Raw genomic sequence first — 21,771 nt, 5'->3', positions numbered from 1 at the left:
TATGGGTAAATTTGGAGAGGATATGGAGGCCAACAGGAACGGGAAACAACTCTTGGATTTCTGTGCCAGTATGCACTTAGTAATCACAAACTCCTTTTTCAAACATAAGAAAATCCACGGGTATACTTGGGAAGGCAGGGGAACCAGATCTGTCATTGACTATATAATAACAGATCAGGAATTCAGGAAGGCTGTGAGGGACACACGTGTATTCAGGGGATTCTTTGATGACACTGATCATTATTTAATCTGCAGTGAAATTGGGATTGTGAGGCCGAAAGTGTAGGAGGTCAGGTCTATATGTAGGAGGATAAGAGTGGAGAAACTTCCTGATAAGGAAATCAGGCACAAGTTGTGGTGTCACCGCCAGACACCACACTTGCTAGGTGGTAGCTTTAAATCGGCCGCGGTCCATTAGTACATGTCGGACCCGTGTGTCGCCACTGTCAGTAATCGCAGACCTAGCGCCACCACATGGCAGGTCTAGAAAGACGGACTAGCACTCGCCCCAGTTGTACGACGACTTTGCTAGCGACTACACTGACGAAGCCTTTCTCTCATTTGCCGAGAGACAGTTAGAATAGCCTTCAGCTAAGTCCATGACTACGACCTAGCAAGGCGCCATTAACCATATCTGGAGAGAGTCTCACTTGTATTAACAATAGTGATGTACCACAAGGATGAAGTAAAGTTAAGTATTATAGAAGCTACGTACTTTTCTTATTAGCATTCATTACGTATCCTGTTCCAGACTTCACGCCAGTCGGCGTGTGTGTACGCGTGCCTTTCGGTTACCCGTCACTGTGGACTGGCTGTCTTGTCCGTCCACTACACAAGTACATAACAGCGATCTCAGAAAGGTACCAGTTAGTTGAATGTAGTCAATTACCGTCATTGGAAAAGGAATGGACAAGGTACAGGGACACAGTACTAGAAGTGGCTAAAGAATGTCTTGGAACAGTAGTGTGTAAAAGTAGGATGAAGCAAACAGCCTGGTGGAATGATACAGTCAAGGCAGCCTGTAAAAGGAAAAAGAAGGCGTATCAAAAATGGCTACATACCAGAAGCCAGGTAGACAGAGAAAGTTATGTTGAAGAAAGAAACAAAGCCAAACAGATAATTGCAGCATTGAAGAAGAAATCATGGGAAGACTTTGGAAACAGGTTGGAGACTATGGGTCAAGCTGCTGGAAAACCATTCTGGAGTGTAATTAGCAGTCTTCGAAAGGGAGGTAAGAAGGAAATGACAAGTATTTTGGACAAGTCAGGGCAGATGGAGGGAGTATTTTGAAGAGTTGCTCAATGTAGGTGAAAATGCGATCAGTAATGTTTCAGATTTCGAGGTAGAATGGGATAGGAATGATGATGGAAATAGGATCACATTTGAGGAAGTGGAAAAAATGGTCAATAGATTGCAGTGCAATAAAGCGGCTGGGGTGGATGAAATTAAGTCGGAACTCATCAAATACAGTGGAATGTCAGGTCTTAAATGTCTACACAGGATAATTGAAATGGCCTGGGAGTCTGGACAGGTTCCATCAGACTGGACAAAAGCAGTAATCACACCAATCTTTAAACATGGAAACAGAAAAGATTGTAACAACTACAGAGGTATCTCTTTAATCAGCGTTGTGGGTAAAATCTTCTCAGGTATTGTTGAAAGGAAAGTGCGAGTATTAGTTGAGGACCGATTGGATGAAAATCAGTGTGGGTTTAGGCCTCTTAGAGGTTGTCAGGACCAGATCTTTAGCTTACGGCAAATAATGGAGAAGTGTTATGAGTGGAACAGGGAATTGTATCTATGGTTTATAGATCTAGAAAAGGCATATGACCGGGTTTCTAGGAGGAAGTTATTGTCTGTTCTACAAGATTATGGAATAGGAGGCAAACTTTTGCAAGCAATTAAAGGTCTTTACATGGATAGTCAGGCAGCAGTTAGAGTTAATGGTAAATCGAGTTCATGGTTCAGAGTAGTTTCAGGGGTAAGACAAGGCTGCAACCTGTCTCCACTGTTGTTCATATTATTTATGGATCATATGTTGAAAACAATAGACTGGCTGGGTGAGATTAAGATATGTGAACACAAAATAAGCAGTCTCGCATATGCGGATGACTTAGTTGTGATGGCAGATTCGATTGAAAATTTGCAAAGTAATATTTCAGAGCTAGATCAGAAATGTAAGGACTATGGTATGAAGATTAGCATCTCCAAAACGAAAGTAATGTCAGTGGGAAAGAAATATAAACGGATTGAGTGCCAAATAGGAGGAACAAAGTTAGAACAGGTGGACGGTTTCAAGTACTTAGGATGCATATTCTCACAGGATGGCAACATAGTGAAAGAACTGGAAGCGAGGTGTAGCAAAGCTAATGCAGTGAGCGCTCAGCTACGATCTACTCTCTTCTGCAAGAAGGAAGTCAGTACCAAGATTAAGTTATCTGTGCACCGTTCAATCTTTCGACCAACTTTGTTGTATGGGAGCGAAAGCTGGGTGGATTCAGGTTACCTTATCAACAAGGTTGAGGTTACGGATATGAAAGTAGCTAGGATGATTGCAGGTACTAGTAGATGGGAACAATGGCAGGAGGGTGTCCACAATGAGGAAATCAAAGAAAAACTGGGAATGAACTCTATAGATGTAGCAGTCAGGGCGAAAAGGCTTAGATGGTGGGGTCATGTTACATGCATGGGAGAAGCAAGGTTACCCAAGAGACTCATGGATTCAGCAGTAGAGGGTAGGAGGAGTCGGGGCAGACCGAGGAGAAGGTACCTGGATTCGGTTACGAATGATTTTGAAGTAATAGGTTTAACATCAGAAGAGGCACCAATGTTAGCACTGAATAGGGGATCATGGAGGAACTGTATAAGGGGTGCTATGCTCCAGACTGAACGCTGAAAGGCATAATCAGTCTTAAATGATGATGATGATGATGATGATGATGATGAGTATGAGTTATTCACATCTGACTAGCGACACTACTTGAAAGCATCAGAAGCTGTGCTATAACAAAACTGTTGATTGATGAGATGCTCTTTAAGCAAATGAAAGTATTAATAGATGTTTTTGTTGATTAAGCTTAAGTGTTCCTGAGTATAAATCAAATCAGGAAAAGAATTTGAATGAAGAAGTGAAAGGAAGGAAAGTTATATAAATTATCTTTTGATTAACACTGCTGTTGAAATGTATCGGTGTATGATGTGATGTACATGTGATTGAGTGATAGAATGCATAATAAAAAGGTTCTGTAAATATAAGTTGCACTATAACATCTTTACGTGATATGTATTTTTTAAAAAAAAAATTGCTGTTTACAGATGAAGTACCAGCCTTGAAAGAGTTCCTTGAACTAGCAAAGACACAGCTTCAGAATGTGAGACATACTTCACGTCCTACATTATCTACATTATTGACTCATGATTTCTTCAGTCATGACTTCATTAGAGTTTATAGTTTTCTTGTGGAATTGCCTGTTAAAACAGAAGAAGAAAAAAAATCTTTCTTCAGGTACTGAAAATATTGCATTCTTTCTTATTTTCTTCCTTTAGAGTAATGAAAATGCTCTCTAATGATGTAACGTTATTTTGTTATTGTCTGTAATATAATTATATTGGATGTAAACATTCAGAAATGTTTGTTCTCATAGGTATTAGGAGACATTTAATATTCTTCAGCCATTGTGTCAAAAAAGAAACTGTTCATTGAGTGGCATATCCATCCCACTTAAGCAAGCATTTTGACAAATGGTGACAGTTTACTTGTAGCACACTTCCAGAATAGTGTTCAACTGTAATTTGGTGACTTCTAACATATGGATTATGATATGTTGTAGTTCCTGATTTATGGTATCTTTTAATAGATAAATCATTGCCGTTTATTTATTTGAGGTATTGAAATGGTAGTTGCAGTGTGGGTACTGTGTAATGATTTCCATTTCAAGTATCCCCCTTTCACATAAATAACACTTTTGAAAATATTGCTGTAACTATAAAAACCTGTCAGTGTAATGTAATGGAACACTTGTGGTTGAAAAATGCTGTTTTTCACCCAACTGTATAAAGAATGGGAAGTCAAAGGTTAACAAAGTTGACAATATCATGAGCAGAGGGAATAGTGAGCTGCAGAAGACTGTCTTCTTCATCTTAACATTCAATTTGCCTATACTTCCAAAGCTCAATCGAGGCTGGATTTATTCGACTGAAGATAAGACTTTGTGTGTCCAATCTGATGTGATGCTATGGATGCTAAAGATATGGTCACACCACAGTAGGTTGTAATGGCAAGGCAACAGGCAGCACAAGGCCATCATGTTCAGTGACCGACTGTGAAAATTGTGCAGGTAACAGCTCTACTTGGAGCAAGAATTGCCTAATATTTTTTATGAGAAAATAAAATATAAAAAAAGTGATCAAAGTAATTTCATATTGAGGCAATAAAGAATAAAAGACCTTGCAAGCTCTTGTTTCATGGCTCCTTACACTACAACTCTGAGAAAAGCTGTGGCAAAAGTCAGTGCATCCATGCAAATGAAGATAATGTACATGTACATGCAAGTGTGCATATGACAGTGCCCTGGCTAACAAGTCCACAACAGCTTTTGAACCAGTTCCAGCAGAGGTCACTAACAAATTACAGAAACAATGCTCAGTCACAAAGCTGGATTCATAAAATAGATCAATCCTTCATAAACAGTCTGCATCACAGGGTTATGTGCTCTACGTTAGTCCCACCTTATGAACTTGGTGTATAATGGGGCTCCTGAGAAACTCATACACTAACTCTCCTGTCATTTTCTCCTCTTCAGAGATTGCAATGCAAATAACTCTCCTTGTGAGTGTTTTCTGATTGGGTGTATAAAAGTAAACAAAAAAGAGAAAAGGATAACCCTGTTGCCTTATGCACATGCAAATTTGTTCAGGGCGCAATGGCTAATCAGTTTTTTCCATTTTAAGAACATAAATTTTTCACATGCGCCTAGTTCTTCATACAAGAAAGACCTTCCACATAAAGTAATATAAGAAGCGAATTAGCAATTTTTGCAAGAGACTCTGGTATTACAAGCAATTCAAATGCAAATACAGCACCGGAAAAAATATATACTCTAATGTTAAATAAGTGGTTTTCCACTTAACGATTTCTCCCTACTCCTCTAAAGCTTCCCAAAACCCTCACCCCCCCCCCCCCTCTCTCCCTCCCCCAGCCTCCAGTCACACTAGCCAGCTTCCACCCACCTCTTGCTAATTTCCTTATTTTTACTCCAAATTTATGATTATCCCATCCCTTTCCATGCACTTGTGTGTGTGTGTGTGTGTGTGTGTGTGTGTGTGTGTGTGTGTGTGTGTTTTGATAGTTGTGTAATAAAAATTATTTAAATAATTTACTGTTATCAAATGTTTTGTTTTTCAGTTGTCTTGTAGACCAACTACTGACATTTCCAGAAACTCTTGTCGCAAAACAGCTTAGTGGTTTATTGTTGGCCCGTCTTGTGTTATTGGATTCAGCAGCACAGGAATGCCTTCTTCCTCACATTTTGCACCCTAGGAGTGGTAAGTTTGGATTCGGAATTCTATGGATTTATCTGCTTTGATGGATATATAGGAAAGGAACAAATGCCTAACGTTCTTTACTGCCAGCTGTTCATTCAGTTACATTTTTAATTATGTACTTAATTGTACTCCAGTTGCTACTTTTATAGAGTTTTCATTCTTCCACAATTTTTTTGCTTTACTGTATATTGTTATCATTTATGTTATGCAGCTGTCACATATTCGTGAAATTTAGGATGAATGACTGTTTGATGCACTGAGATTTAAAGACTTTTATGTGACTGAAACTTCTGTGTTTTCTTCGAGTGGCTATTTTGCTCAAAGCAACATGATGATGTGCTTTTGATATTTTAAATTTTATAGAGGCTGGTGTTAAATTTTTGTATTTATGTGGTAACAGTACAAGCATACTTTGAGATTTATTGTGAAGAAATCTGTCTCTCGGCTGATTTAAAGCTGTTGTTCCTGGACAGGTCAATGATAAAACTGTCATCACTCTGCAAAAACAATGAGAAAGGAGATAAAGATGGTACAAGACCCTTTTAATTCGGTAGGCTCTTACTTTACAGTGTCAGGCCCAGAGTACTGTGCACAGCTACAGGGTTCCTTTCCCACCGTGTACTGTTTAGTGCCTTATGTTGCCAAGTACCTTCTATGATGATCTGCGACAAGTCCTCATGGACTCTCTCTCTATTCACCTTTTCTTTGGTTTTCCTAGTGGTGTGAGTAGTGGATTGCGGTGTGAGACTTGTTCGAAGTATTTTCACTGGGGGGAATGCAGTGGGGAAGCCAGTGGGCATTCTGGTGACATCCTCTCCTGGAACTGCAGGTTATGTAGCAAGAGTAAGTTGATAGAGGAGCAGGAGCGTAAGATCTGTGCCCTTCAGGTGCAGTTGAAAAACGCACAGGAGGAGCTAGATAGGATGAGAAGGGGGTTGGGGAATGGGAGCTGGCTGTTGGCAAGAGATCTGCTAGGAGAAGAAGATTTTCAGATAGTTTTACTATTGGTGTTTACAATAGATTTGACCAACTGTCAGAGTCTAGTGGAGAGGAATCTCTAGTAGCTGTAGATGTAGGAAGTATGCAGCAGACCTCAGTAGTTACGGTAGCTAGAACAGTTGCAAAGTCGAAGAGGAAGAAGAAGGTTCTGCTGTTAGATAGTTCTCATGGCAGAGGTGTAGGCCAGCAGTTGCAGGAAGTTTTGGGGAGTGAGTACCAGGTCACCAGCATTGTGAAGCCTAATGCAGGCTTGGCTCAGGTGGCTGTTAACATAGGGGGGTTATGTAGGGATTTTACTACAGAGGATCAGGTAGTGATTGTGGGTGGGGCTGGTAACAGTATTGATAGGGATGGGGAGTATGACATAGATGGTGACCTGGAAAAGATAGCCACTCAGACTGGCAACACGAATGTGCATTTCGTGGAACTGTTTCAGCGTCACGATCGGCCTCATCTTAATACAGCCGTCAGGTGTAATAACATGAGATTTGGGGGTGCGCTGATTACAGAAGGCATGAGTCACATTTCAGTGGTGTTGGTGTAGTCTATCAGCAGGACGGGTTTCACTAGACATGGCCTGCACCTCAACAGGTATGGAAAGGGGAGGTTGGCAAAGCTTATAGGTGACAGCATAGGTGGGGTGGTGGGATCACTCATGGGAAAATTCCGGTAGTTGTGGGTGTTAGAGCTGTACCTTTTTTAGATTGAAGTCAGCTGATATGTATTCCTGCTTAAGGGAAGTCTCTCTAACAAAGGAACCACTTTTGACAAAACTTAGGTATTCGAGTAATGAGGGAATTAGTATATTTCATCAAAATATACAAGGTATTAGAGATAAAGTTAGTGAACTGCTTATAGATGTTGACTCTGAAATTATTGGTATATCTGAACACTTCTTAAATAAGGAGATGATTCAGAGGCTTCCTTTACCAGGATACAGATTGGCTGGCAGCTTTTCGAGGAGCTCTTTGCGGTGTGGGGGAGTAGCCATGTATGTGAAAAATGGCATCCCATTTGAGTTAATTGATGTTTCAAAGAACTGCACTGAAAAGGTGTTTGAATGTTGTGCAGGTGTGGTTAAATTTAACGGAGCTAAACTTATAACTGTTGTTATTTATAGATCCCCAGACTCCGATTTCACAACATTTTTGCTAAAGCTAGAGGAGGTTCTTTATAGGAAATACAAAAAGTTAGTTATATGTGGTGACTTCAATATTAATTGTATAAGTGATTGTGCAAGGAAGAGGATGCTGGTAGACCTCCTTAATTCATATAATCTTATGCAAACCGTATTCTTTCCAACGAGAGTGCAAGGGAACAGTAGAACAACCATAGACAACATTTTTGTTCATTCCTCATTACTAGAAGGGTATTCTGTTAGCAAAAAGGTGAATGGCCTTTCAGATCATGATGCACAAATTTTAACTCTAAAAGATTTTTGTGCTGCAACACGTGCTGTTTAGGAAATTTGATCCAGTTGCTGTAGAGACCTTTGTAAACCTTATCAAGGAACAAGAGTGGCAAGATGTTTATAGCGCTGATACAGTAGACGATAAATATAATGCTTTTCTCAAGACTTTTCTCGTGCTCTTTGAAAGTTGCTTTCCGTTAGAACGTTCAAAACAGGGTACTAGCACAAACAGGCAGCCTGGGTGGCTGACTAAAGGTATAAGAATATCTTGTAGAACAAAGTGGCAATTATATCAAAACGTTTAAAAACAGTCAAAATCTAAATGCAGCAGCCCATTACAAACAGTATTGTAAGGTGCTTAAAATGTTATTAGGAAGGCAAAAAGTATGTGGTATGCAGATAGAATAGCTATGTCTCAGGATAAAATTAAAACCATATGGTCAGTCGTAAAGGGAGTGGCTGGTCAGCAGAGACAGGTCAAGGATATAGAATCAGTGCGTAGTGGGAATGCCCGTGTTACTGATAAGTTGCATATAGTACAGTATTTAATAATCACTTTCTGAATATAGCAGGTGAACTAAATAGAAACCTAGTCCCAACAGGGAATCATATAGCGCTCTTAGAAGAAAGTGTTCTGAGACTGTTACCTGAAATGCTCCTCCATGATACTGACAAGAGGGAGATTGAGTTAATAATTAAATCACTAAAGACCAAGAACTCTCATGGATATGACGGGGTATCTAGCAGAATACTGAAGTATTGTTCTATGTATGTTAGCCCAGTACTTAGCCATATATGTAACTTTTCCTTTAGGAGTGGTCGGTTTCCTGACTGATTAAAGTACTCGGTAGTGAAGCCACTTTATAAAAAGGGAGACAGGGATAATGTTGACAATTATAGACCTATTTCTATGCCATCGGTGTTTGCTAAAGTTATCGAGAAGGTTGTATATGCAAGGTTACTGGAACATTTAAATTCACATAATTTGCTGTCAAATGTTCAGTTTGGTTTTAGAAATGGTTTAACAACTGAAAATGCTATATTCTCTTTTCTCTGTGAGGTTTTGGACGGATTAAATAAAAGGTTGCGAACGCTAGGTGTTTTCTTTGATTTAACGAAGGCTTTTGACTGTGTTGACCACAAAATGTTACTGCAGAAGATGGACCATTATGGAGTAAGGGGAGTAGCTTACAATTGGTTCGCCTCTTATTACCTTAAGAACAGAAAGCAGAAGGTAATTCTCCGCAATATTGAGAGTGGTAGTGATGTTCAGTCCCAATGGGGCACTGTTAAGTGGGGCGTTCCCCAAGGGTCGGTGCTGGGGCCACTGCTGTTTCTTATTTATATAAATGATATGCCTTCTAGTATTACAGGTGATTCAAAAATATTTCTGTTTGCTGATGACACCAGCTTGATAGTGAAGGATCTTGTGTGTAATATTGAAACAGTATCAAATAACGTAGTTAATGAAAAAAGTTCTTGGCTTGTGGAAAATAATTTGATGCTAAATCACAGTAAGACTCAGTTTTTACAGTTTATAACACACAATTCAACAAGAACCGATATTTTGATCAGACAGAATGGGCATATTATAACAGAGATGGAACAGTTCAAGTTCCTAGGAGTTCGGATAGGTAGTAAGCTGTTGTGGAAAGCCCATGTTCAGGATCTTGGTCAGAAACTAAATGCTGCTTTATTTACCATTAGAACAGTATCTGAAATAAGTGATACTTCAACACGAAAAGTAGTCTACTTCACATATTTCCATACGCTTATGTCGTATGGTATTATTTTTTGGGGTAATTCTTCTGATTCAAAAAGGGTATTTTTGGCTCAAAAACGGGCTGTTCGAGCTATATGTGGTGTAAGTTTGAGAACCTCTTGTCGACCCCTATTCAATAGTCTGGGAATTCTGACATTGCCCTCACAGTATATATTTTCTTTAATGTCGTTTGTTGTTAGCAATATTAGCCTATTCCCAAGAGTTAGCAGCTTTCACTCAGTTAATACTAGGCAGAAATCTGCATGTGGAATGCACTTCCTTGACTCTTGTGCAGAAAGGAGTATAGTATTCTGCTGCATCCATTTTCAATAAGCTACCACAAGAACTCAAAAATCGTAGCAGTACCCCAAACACTTTTAAGTCTAAACTGAAGAGTTTCCTCATGGCTCACTCCTATTCTGTCGAGGAGCTCCTGGAAGAGCTAAAAAATTAAGCAAATTCCAGTGTTACATTGTTGATTTTCTTTATTTAAATTTACGACTTGTCACCTGAATATGTTTTTTTATATTTCATTTTATCTGTTTCTAGTATTGTGTTATAATTTCATGTATTGACTTGTTCCATGACCATGGTGACTTCTCCTTAATTTGGTCCCACGGAACAATAAATAAATAAATAAAAAATAAATAAACAGGGATTTCAAAGGCCATAAGTGTTTGTCCATCCGAGTGGCATGTCCTTCCCATACAAGGCGCTTGCTTCTTATCAAGCCTACAGTGTTTGGTCTATTGTAAATTTCATCCAGCTCACAATTATGCCAGTTCCTTTCTCCAGTGATTGTATCTTGTATCCTTAACACTTTTTGCTCAGAAATGAAAAGATTAAAATCTTTTTCCAGACACTGCAAGTTTCGCAACCATACAGCCCTTCGGGTTGATCATTGTTTTGTTCAACTGGAGTTTGAAATTCCTTGAGAGACTGCACAATTCAAAAAGCTGACCCAGACTGATGTATGATCGGTTTGTGGCTTCAATCCTCACTTTGATTTATGCCTCACATGATGCAGCTCCTGTAAAGATTAACCCCCCCCCCCCCAGATATTTAAAATTATGAACCCTTTTCTATGGTCACGTTCAGACTACCAGACGCTACTTGGACTTCGATTGATTCACAAGGAGACTGAATCTGTTCCCTACCGCCTCCACGCTGTCGCTCATCTGCATCAGTTCTTCCATAGATCTGCACATCAGGGCCAAATTGTCAACAAATGCAAGATGTGCGATTTTCTCACCCTCTCCCTCAATCCCTTGGACATTATTAAAGAAATCTTCCCTCGTTATCTTTTCAAGCACCAGGTTGAACAATGTCGGTGACACGCGATCTCCTTGTCTCAACCCAGTGTTTACGTCAAATCTCTTCATGACTAGGTTCTCAAGCTTCACTTCGACTTTTGAATCAGAGACAAACTATGGGTAAAAGTTTCTTAGCTATTCCAAACTTAGTTAGGCAATCCATCAGGCTCTCCCAGTGGATGCAATCATATGCCATCTCAAAATCAGTGACGAGCACGTGCAGATCTTTGCAATATTCCCACATATTTTTAGTGAGTTGTCATAGCTTCATAGCTTACAGATGTTGTCGACAGTCAAAAAGCCCTTTCTGAAAAACCCCTTATATTCACTGATCACTTCTTCTGCAAATGGCTGGATTCTATCCAATATATTGTTTGACAAGATCTTATAATAAACACTCAGGAAGGCAATTTATCTGTAGTTCGTGCAGTCCAATTTGTCACCTTTCTTGTGTTTAGGCAGATGACCACTGTTTTCCGGTCTTCTGGGATCCCCTACAAAATCCAGATCCTCTAGATAAGTCAGTGAATTTTCTTGTGGGGTCTCTCTCTTCAAGCTTGAATGTCTTCTGCCTGGATTCCGTCTTCTGGACTTCTGTTGTTCTTCATTACTTGATTATTTCTTTAGTATGATAGCAGAATAAACCTTTGAAAGAAATGGTGATCATGTGTTTGGGAGATAAGGGAATTGGAAACAGATACTACTCTTCTGTGATACTTGTTAATGATCTACATTTACATCTACATCTACATCGATACTTCACAAGCCACTATACAGTGCATGGCGGAGGGTACCCTGTACCACTATTTGTCACCTCCTATCCTGTTCCACTCGCAAATACAGCAATGGAAAAACAACTGTCTGTACGCCTCCGTATGAGCCCTAATTTCTCATATATTATCTTCGCTGTCCTTATGCACAGTGTATGTTGGTGGCAGTAGATTCGTTTGCTAGTCAGCTTCAAATGTCTGTTCTGTAAATTTTCTTAATGGTGTTTCTTGAAAAGAACGTCACCTTCCCTCCAGGGATTCCAATGTGAGTTCCCGAAGCATCTCCGCAACACTTACGTGTTGTTCGAACCTGCCAGTAACATATTGGCAACCTGCCTCTGAATTGCTTTGATATCTTCCATCAATCTGACCTGGTATGGATCCCAAACACTTTAACCGTACACAAAAATGGGTCTGTGGTCCTCCTTTACAGGTGGACCACTCTTTCCTAAAATTCTCCCAATAAACCAAAGTTGACCATTCACCTTCCCTACCGCAGTTCTCACATGCTTGTTCCACCTCATATCGCTTTGCGGTGTTATGCCCAGATATTTAAATGATTTGACTGTGTCAAGCAGGAGACTAGTAATACTGTATGTGAGCATTACATGTTTGATATTTATACCCATCTGCATTAACTTACATTTTTCCACATTTAAGGCTAGCTGTCATTCATCACACCAATGGGAAATTTTGTCTTGTGTCTTCCTACAGTCACTCAACTTTGACACCTTACTGTATGGCACGGCACCATCAGCAAACAACTGCAGATTGCTATCCACCTTGTCTGCCAAATCATTTAGGCATATAGAGACAACTGCAGTTCTATCACACTTCCATGGGCCACTCCTGACGATACCCTTCTCTCTTATGAACACTCACCATCAAAGACAACATACTGGGTTCTATTATTTAAGAAGTCTTCATGCTACTTGCGTATCTGTAAACTTATTCCGTTTGCTTGTACCTTCGTTAACTTTGCTTGTACCTTCTTTAACAGCCTGCAATGGGGCACCGTGTTGAATGCTTTCCAGGAATTTAGAAGTATGGAATCTAATTACTTGCTGGACCAGAATTATAGAATGGTAGAAAGAATCCTTTGAAAAATTTTTAAACTGTAAAATTTCTGGAGGAAGTTTGTGGCTGTGAGTATCAGTATCATTAGTCGCCCTCATATTTAACACACACATGTTCCTTGGAAAGAAAAATTGCTTGATGCTATAGTCTACCATATGGGCCCAATCTTCTGTGATATTACCCTCATTGTCATTGCATGATGCATATGAGGTTGATAGTAATGTATTCCTTGGCTCCTCTTAATATGTGAGTTCTTAGAGTCTGAGAACACAACCTCGATGTTTTAGTGTCTCCCACTAGAGTTTGTGGAGCATATGTATAAAAATTTGCTTTAGCTAAACACACTTGTAACAAATCGAGCTACTCTCATTTTAATGTTCTCCAGCTTTAGTCATGTTTGATAAAGATCTTGCTCAGGGGAATAATACAAGTAAACATATTCAAGAAAGGTTTCAATCAACTATAATGGTTTATTGGCTTAGTTGATTGCTAAATTCCTTTGTTCAATTCATCTAGAGCGGCTATGGCACTATCACTTACGTATGCAACTTTTCAGATTTACTATTACACATCAAACAATTAGGGTAATTTTGCTTGTTGATGTTACAAATGATGATGATGATGATAACAACAATAACAACAACACACATTGAAGTAAGGAAAGTGAGGGGAATAAGACAATAAACTGGGCAGAAAATCAGAAAGCAGCAGGAGAGAAGCAGCTATTGTCAGTAACAATTTGAAGAGGAGAGGGAAGTTTCAAAAGAGAGCATTAAAATGAATAGCAGAATATTGAGAGAAAGAAAAATAACAACAGTAAATAGTGGCTATTCACAAAGAAAACACTTTAGTGAACCACAACTACTTCAGCCATACTTTGTTAGTAAGTGTGACTCTTTAAGACATGGCCAATTATACGGTTACAGGGACAAACCACGACCTCCTGAGAACAGAGTGTGTGTGTGTGTGTGTGTGTGTGTGTGTGTGTGTGTGTGTGTGTGTGTGTGTACTGAATGTACATTTACAATTACTTCAATTTGTGAATAAGTGTTAGGCATATAATAAAGTAACCAATAGTTTTTATCAGCGTATGCTCTTTGTCAGATTGTATTCGATTTTATGGTCTGCATTAACTTCAGTCGTGGTGAAGATGAGAAACTGTGATGGTTTTAGTACTGATTTTTATGCCACTTTTAAATGCATTTACAGTACTAGTAAGTGTTCTTTCATGCCCAATGAAGCTCGTGAACCAACATAATAAATTTACCAAATTAACACACATTTATATACTTCATTTCTGGCCTGGCTTATACCATAAATTTGGATTAAGTTGGTAAACATGAGAAGGTGTAGCTCTCGTGTAAGATTGGAGGAAGCATGGTGAAGTGGCTAAGGAAACAACAGTACCTGCAGATGGCCAGAAACCCGTTGGACAACTAAAAACAAGGGTACTTTATGAAGTAATGAGCAATCTAATAGTTTCATTACTAGAAAACATGGATGCAAAGTAACAGCACAAGATAAAGTGAAATCTTAAATTCCGGTTGGCATTTATGTCGAAAGGATATGCTGGATGCCAGTGGTGACATGTCTAACTAGAAAGTCGTGGATTCTGAGTGAAGGGAAGGATCAGAAACACCACTTTCTTCACTAGCTGCAGTGGGAGAACACTTCAGGTATAGCATGAAGCAGGTTGTGAGTAAACTTCTTGACCATGCTATCATATTGGTGGAGATTTCAACTTAACAGTTGTAAAATGAGAGCTTCATGCAGTTAGATTTGATGGACTTTCTGTTCCAAAAGATCCATAGTGAGGAGATCATACAGGATGTAGAGTATGTCAGAAAATGAGAACGCACAAAAAACATTTGCAAAGAAAAAAAAGGATATGCTAATGTACCTCCCACAGGTCCCAAATGAAATTTTCCTGATGGATATGGAATAAGTCAAAAAATCTTTTAAGTGTTTTCATTTATTTAAAAGGTAGTAACAAACTTGTCACAAAACCTGTAAATGTCCAACAGATTGAGGTGCGTATGATAATTCTTTGGCTGTTGTAGTTGCACTACAAAATTACTTTACAATACTTAGTTATATTAACTACATTACTGCTCTGAATTGGTATAGAAGTGAGGTCATACATAATGCTTGTGTTGTTTGATATTGTTAAGGGAAAATTGTATGTCAGATTGTATAAAATTGGACATTTTCTGTTTCTTATTCCATATGTACTTTAGACTGTGCTGAACAGTTTGGTGTATCAGAATCTAAAAGAGACAGCTTTTAAGTCCTTCAAATAATAGTTTAAATGTGACACACTATAGATAATTTTCGGCATCTCGTATACAGTGCCAGAGTTGAAGAGTCATATCTTGGAAACCCAACAGTCTAGAAGGCTGCGAATTGCCTGTTTTGTTACCACTGCTATATCTCAGAGGTTGCCATTACAAATAAACAAATCAGACCTTTGTTTCTGGCATTAGTTTGTACAAAAATAGTGTGCTAGCCAGCAATTTCTGTAATGTAATTGCATATATTGTTCTTTTATACGAAAGTAAAATGACTGACTGTAAAAGTATGTTTAACAAAGTCAAGATTGGGGTTGACAGGTACGTCACATACGAATTTGTGTCTTAAGTTTTCAAAAAAAATGTATGCAGACAGTGAAGGAAGTGTAAATAACCAGATTAATGTGTCTGAAGCGACCACACCCTCTAGTGTAGTGTAGACAAGCTGAATTTTCTGGTAATCTTTGGCAGCAGTGATGCTATCAAACATATATTCAAAGATTTGGTAAATGCAGAGCTACTAAAGAAATGTTCACATAAGACCCAGAATCTGAATGAATCCTTCAATAATGTTGTGTGGTGCTATGTGCCTAAAAATGTTTCTGTTGGCCTCATGACTCTATAGTTAGCAGTGTCTGATGATGTAGTAACTTTTAAAGGTGGAAACTACAAAAGACTGAAGGTCCTGGAAAAGATAGGTGTGCGAATAGGGCAAAACACAGCAAGAGCTCTGTGAGAACTGTTTGTGCTTCATGTAGGCCAAGTAAAATTTGCTGCTCAGCAAATGATAAAAGAAAGAAAACCATTGAGCAGTTGTGACACTTACAAGGACACAGATAATGGGCCAGGACAAGTCTGGTGCCTGAAAGAGTCACAACTTTAAATCTGTATAAAAGTTTATGATTAAAAGAAATTTTGAACCTCAATATCTCAAAACTGTTTGTGCAATAAGTAGCCTGCTATGTCAAGAAGTACTAAAGGGAGAAACATGAAATTTTCACAGCATTCCAAGAATAAGATTCAACATACATGGAACTAGAAAAATAAAAGGTCCTATGTTGTTTAGTTCTTATGTTCTTCCATTTACAAAATTCTGCCAGAAAAATTAAGAGTTGGAGAAAACATAACACACCTAATAATTCTATTTCTTCAATAATTCTAGATCAGCATATCCACCAAAGTACATTCCTTAATTATGGAAAATTGGAAGCTGGTGTTTTAAAAACACTCCAAGATAATGGTTCACAGATTTTGATAATTTAACATTGTGTGTCCTATTTTGCCAATCTCACCCTAATACACACAATCTCACCCTAATAACATATATGCATCAGTCTGTCCTACTAAGAAATTCAGCAGTGGATTAGCAGGAGTTTGCCACCAATAAATCTGTTAGGATCCTCTTCAACTGACATTTATTAGTAGTTAAACTTTATTTGATGGCAAGTTATTGACAATGTGTGTTCCTGAATAATTGACACCTTTCTGGACCAAAGTAGGTGACTTTAAATCTTGGTGAAGATTATTCTGATTTCATTCTATGAACTAAGCTGTTGGTTTTAAAAAGAGATGTACCGTATTTACCAGAGTATACAATGATACCTCCTTTTTTTCGGGTTCATTAGATTTTATTTTTAATGTTTTCTGACTAATCAAAATTACAAACTGGTTTTTGTTTGTATTAAGTTTCTGTAAAAAGATAAAATTAAACATATTCTAAACTGGTGCCATTTATTTACTTTCAACATTTTAATAATCCAAGGAGATATAAAATACCTGGTTTACCTGAATTTTTATCTTCTTTTCTTGTCTGCCTACTGTGGTATTGAAATTTATAATAATAATAATAATAATAATAATCACCACTGGTTGGGCTGTAATTTGCATCCATTATTGACTGCTACAGTTTACAGTTCTTACACCACTTACAATATGAGTGAACTGATTGACAACAATATGTTTTCTTCCCTGCTCCTTACAGCTGATTTGGCAGAAATTGTACAACTTCAGATTAACACGTTAGCCAGTCTTCAAAATCAACGGTGCTGTAGAGCAATGACAGCTTTAGTGCCATTGTTGAAACTCATGTGCCATTTGTTTCAAGTATTCTGTGCAAATGTATTTTTGGTAGCATTAATTTGTCTCCTGGGCTTAAGTCTTGGTTGTATTCACCACTATTCACATTGGTGTGTCTAATGCTCACAGGTTGACCACACGTCAGCTGCACATAGCAAATGGGATGTTGTGACCGAACCTGTTGATTCCACGTGTGACAGATTTGTAGTATTAAATAATTCTCGTACGAAATCATGCAGAATCATACTGTCTTTACGAAACATAGTTGAGGGGGGGGGGGGGGGGGGGACTGTTAACTACGTACATTTTTCCTTACGCCTTTCTTTCTACTAATTTTGTTTAAATAAATACATTTTCAGTACACATAATAACGTTAGCTGTTTGCTGCTGAGTGAAAGTCCCGCACTAGCCGTCCGGACGAAAGCGAATGCTCTTTGGAAGCGGGTAGCGGCCGCCTCTCCTCTGGTGCCTAGTGAACACTGGCACAAAAAATCTTAATGATGTCTCCGTGGCTGTGTTCCGCTGCTTTTCTCAAGACACAATACAGCCATTCACTCACCCCCGCTAACGTAAACTTTACACTGAAAAATTTTACTGCAAATATTGTTAATAAACTTTCTAAGTTAAACAAAACCTGACTGGTGTAACCCAATGGGCTTTACACTGCAAGGCAATCATTTAAAGTGGGCTTCTACCCAAAGCACAATGTGGATGAAGGGGCTTGATGCGCAGATTCGGTGGGGCACACAGGATTGTACAATGTCTGACCTACGTGCTATCAGGATCCATCCACAGTAGCACACCACAGTAGACTTGAAACCTTACCTTAGTTAGGCCCACTGTAAGAAAAGCTATTCCCAAAATTTTATTTTTGGTCACCAGCCCTGAAGGAGCAATTTTGAAATCTTTAAACGTTTTTCTTTTAATTACTTTTAGTGGTGACAGTGCCTTTCAATGGCTGTAACGTGAATTTACTTTGAAACAACATGGAAGCCAACTGGAACTGGCCAAGTGGCAGCCATCTTTACTTTTGAAAAACTTGTTACGTAAATCATGAACTAGCTAGCAAGGCAAATTTAAATTTGTAGCAAAATTAATGTTATTCAGTGGAATGTAGTTTATTTCTCTGAACAAAGTGACCACATTTAAAGATGGTGTTATAAACCAAAGCAATTTCTTAAATTTAATGTTCCCTCTTTCTACTATGAAGCAGTTCGTACTAATAATAAATTTACTTATTGTACCTTTTACTCAATTATTAAACAAACAAACAATTTAACTTTCAAACCATCATTACACAAGAAACATGACTGGTGATGACTTGGGGCTGAAATTTTCAGAGAATAAGTTTGCACATCTTCTATTTTTTCGTTTCAAAGTAAGTTGACTGTAACCCCTCACATGTTCCGAGATCAAACAAACAAGTCTACAAAATTAGTGCTTGCCTTGAGTTGCGTGCTGGAGGGCTCATAGTACTGTTGGTACAACAATTTCGGTTGGCTCTTCACATCCCCAGTGATGGACTTCCTTATTGATAGCCACATCACAAGCAGCAGCCATCTTTACTCATCAGAATGTTGGCCGCATTCCATCATAAAATTATTCGGATTATCTTGCTTTCTGAATTGATACACATTGGAGACGACTTTGGGGCACAAAAGCCGCTGCCATCCGAATATTTGGTTGCACTTTTTTCACAACTTTAGCACCACATAAGCCTCACTTTAGCGGACCTATCATAGCCCGATACGCTGTGAAGGCTCCCACACAACTGCCTTTCTTTCCACTGTATTTTCTCCTGGCACTCCTCTCGCCAAGGTCACCAAAACTGGTCATGTAAAACCCTTTGTACTTTCCCTCATCTTATCCTGTACATTTGTTTAACATAGTAACCATGAAAATTTGACCCGAGGGGGTTACAGTCATTACAGTTGTTTCATTGAATGACAATAAAATTTTCCTTATCGTTAATTAACAATTGGGTATGAAGTATTACTTTTATGTCAAAGATCTTTGCATACAAACATAACACTTTTACACATTCATTTGCTGACTTCTTTTACATCTCTCTGTAACACCTAATATCGATCTTTCAGCGTACCAATACCCTAAACCAAAGTTAAAAAAATATTTAAAAAATTTATTTAATTTTTAATGGTGGCATCACAATGTGATAATGTAGCAATATTCTTTAAAATAAGTCTGCATGTGATCTTAATTGCTAAAGCTTCATCTGTAAATTTGATAACCGTGTATTAATCCATTACACAATATAATAATGTTGATCTCAACAGCAATAGGTGAACCTGTGAATGTAAGATGACTCTGCATTTTTCAAAAGATGAATTTTGGTTAAAAAAAACCTCATCTTACAGTCTGTTAAATATGCTATTTTTAATGATAAATTTCATTATGGAATAAATACATCGGGGAGCAGTAGTTGGTATCCACAGATCCTTAAACGAGGCCTCTGCAGGACATTCTTGAGTTTACATCACAAGTAATTTGTTTTATAAGTTTTTGGTCTATGGAAACTTTACCTGGCTTGATGAGTTATTGCAAAAAATATACTGTATGAAATATGGGGCAAAAGTAAGCAAAGTAGACTACCTTTTTTATTTTTATACCACCCATTTCTGACAACACATTGCACGTAGAGATTAAGTAAGGTGGTTTAGCAATTCTTTGGTGTGCTCCTCACAGCAGAATTTATCAGCAATCTGTAATCCCAAGAATTTAAGTGTCAAATTCTTCTGTCTGCTTGTCATATTTTAGACATATACAAGGGGGACCTCTGGAAAGTTCTAAACTGCATATAGTGTGTTTTTCAAAGTTTAGTTACATAGAATTGGTGAGGAAACATTCATTACTGGCCATGAAAATTTCATCAGCTGATCTTTGTAAGACTATATTTGATTCGCTATTTGTTGCCATGTTTGTATCATCTGAAAAACCAAACAAACTTGGCATCTGGTAATGTTACTGATGGAAGGTCATTGATAAACACAATAAAAAGTAAGGGCCGTGAGAGGGAACCTTGTAAAACTCAGCATTTAATTAGTTCCCTGGTGGATGATTCTTGGAAGGTTAATGCACATCTCTTTCCTATTGACACCCTTTGTTTTCTGTCAGAGCTACACAATTTGAACTATTGTGCAAATTTTCCTGTGGCTCCATAATATTGTAATCTACTTTTTATAAAATTGTGATTTACACAGTCAAATGTAAAGACACAGTAGCCTCTAATTTGTCGTCTAATGAAGTAAGTACATTCTCACTATACTTGTAGATAGCCTTCGTAATATTTGAACCCTTTAGAAATACAAATTGTGGCATGGTGAATATATTACACTGTGCAGCCACATTAATGTGACCATTGCCTATGTTCAGTGACAATGTGCAGTAAGCACTCACAGATAGCAGGTGGCAAAATAAGCAGTGGAGGGTATATTAAGTGTCTCGGGGATGTGGAAAACATTACAGTTGTTGTTGTCGTGCAGGAACGGGATGATTTACCTGGCATCCTCAAGGGCATGATCATTGGCTTTCTGTCCAAGGGTGGAAACATTTCCAAAAGTTTGTCAACTGTTCACGTGCCACCACGGTTAATGTATACTGTGAATGGCAAAATGGTGCTATCCAAAACCAATGCCGAGGTAACTGTGGTGCACCACGAGCCACAGATGATGTGTGGACGATGGTTGTGGAGATGTGGCAAATAGATATGCAACTGTTGATCAACTGACCACCCAGATGAACCAGGGCACTAACCAACAGTGTCTCCCGTACGACTGTTCAGTGAGCATTGCTGTGTACGGTCCTTCACAGTAGGCACCTGGTTCGTGCACTCGTGCTGACTGCTGTAGAGGGCACATTGGATCAACATAATTATGGCTCTATTGTTGGCAACCGTGTCCACCCCTACATGCAGGTTGTTTTTCTTCAGCACAATGGAATCTACCAGCAGGACACTACAACGTATCGCACAGCTCACAGTGTATGTGCTCGGTTTAAAGAGTAGCAGGATGGGTTTACTATATATCCCTGGCCACCAAACTCCCGGATTTAAATCCAGTCAAGAATCTGTGGGACCACACCAGTTGGGGTGTTTGCGCCATGGATCCTTAGCTGAGAAACCTAGTGTGGCTGGCTGTGACACTGGAGTCAGCATGGCTCCATATCCCTGTTAGTACCTTCCAGAACCTCAGTTACTCTCTCCATGCATGTCTTGCAGTGGTCTGCATTGCAAAAGGTGATTGTTCAGCCATTTTGACAGATGGTCACATTAATGTGACTGGACATTGTATTTGTTGTCATGTTTATGAGGCCAGTTGTAATATTGCCTTTTCTAAAATTTTTGAGAATGCTGAAAAAAGTGAAATTGAAGGGAAATCTAAAGGTATTTCTTCATCTTCTTTCTTAAACAAAGGCTTAACTTCAGCATGTTTAAACTATTCAGGAAATGATCCACTGATAATTTACTAGCTACACAAATAACATATATTATGAAACTCAGAAGCACACTCTTGAA

At 38.6% G+C, this 21,771-nt stretch overlaps 1 protein-coding gene across 3 annotated transcripts in view; it reads left to right on the top strand.

Annotated features, from left to right (window-relative positions):
- LOC126185131 (protein-associating with the carboxyl-terminal domain of ezrin) overlaps positions 1-21,771 on the top strand; it is a 113,465-nt gene that overhangs the window by 41,567 nt on the left and 50,127 nt on the right. For all 3 annotated transcript variants that reach the window (XM_049927958.1, XM_049927957.1, XM_049927956.1), the window contains 2 exons: positions 3,316-3,505; positions 5,405-5,544. In XM_049927958.1, coding sequence (XP_049783915.1) covers positions 3,316-3,505; positions 5,405-5,544 — 330 coding nt within the window. The remainder of the gene's footprint in view (positions 1-3,315; positions 3,506-5,404; positions 5,545-21,771) is intronic.

This window comes from Schistocerca cancellata, chromosome 4 (assembly GCF_023864275.1).
Source record: "Schistocerca cancellata isolate TAMUIC-IGC-003103 chromosome 4, iqSchCanc2.1, whole genome shotgun sequence".
NCBI classification, from domain to species: domain Eukaryota; kingdom Metazoa; phylum Arthropoda; class Insecta; order Orthoptera; family Acrididae; genus Schistocerca; species Schistocerca cancellata.
This window is presented reverse-complemented; position numbering and strand designations above follow the sequence as displayed.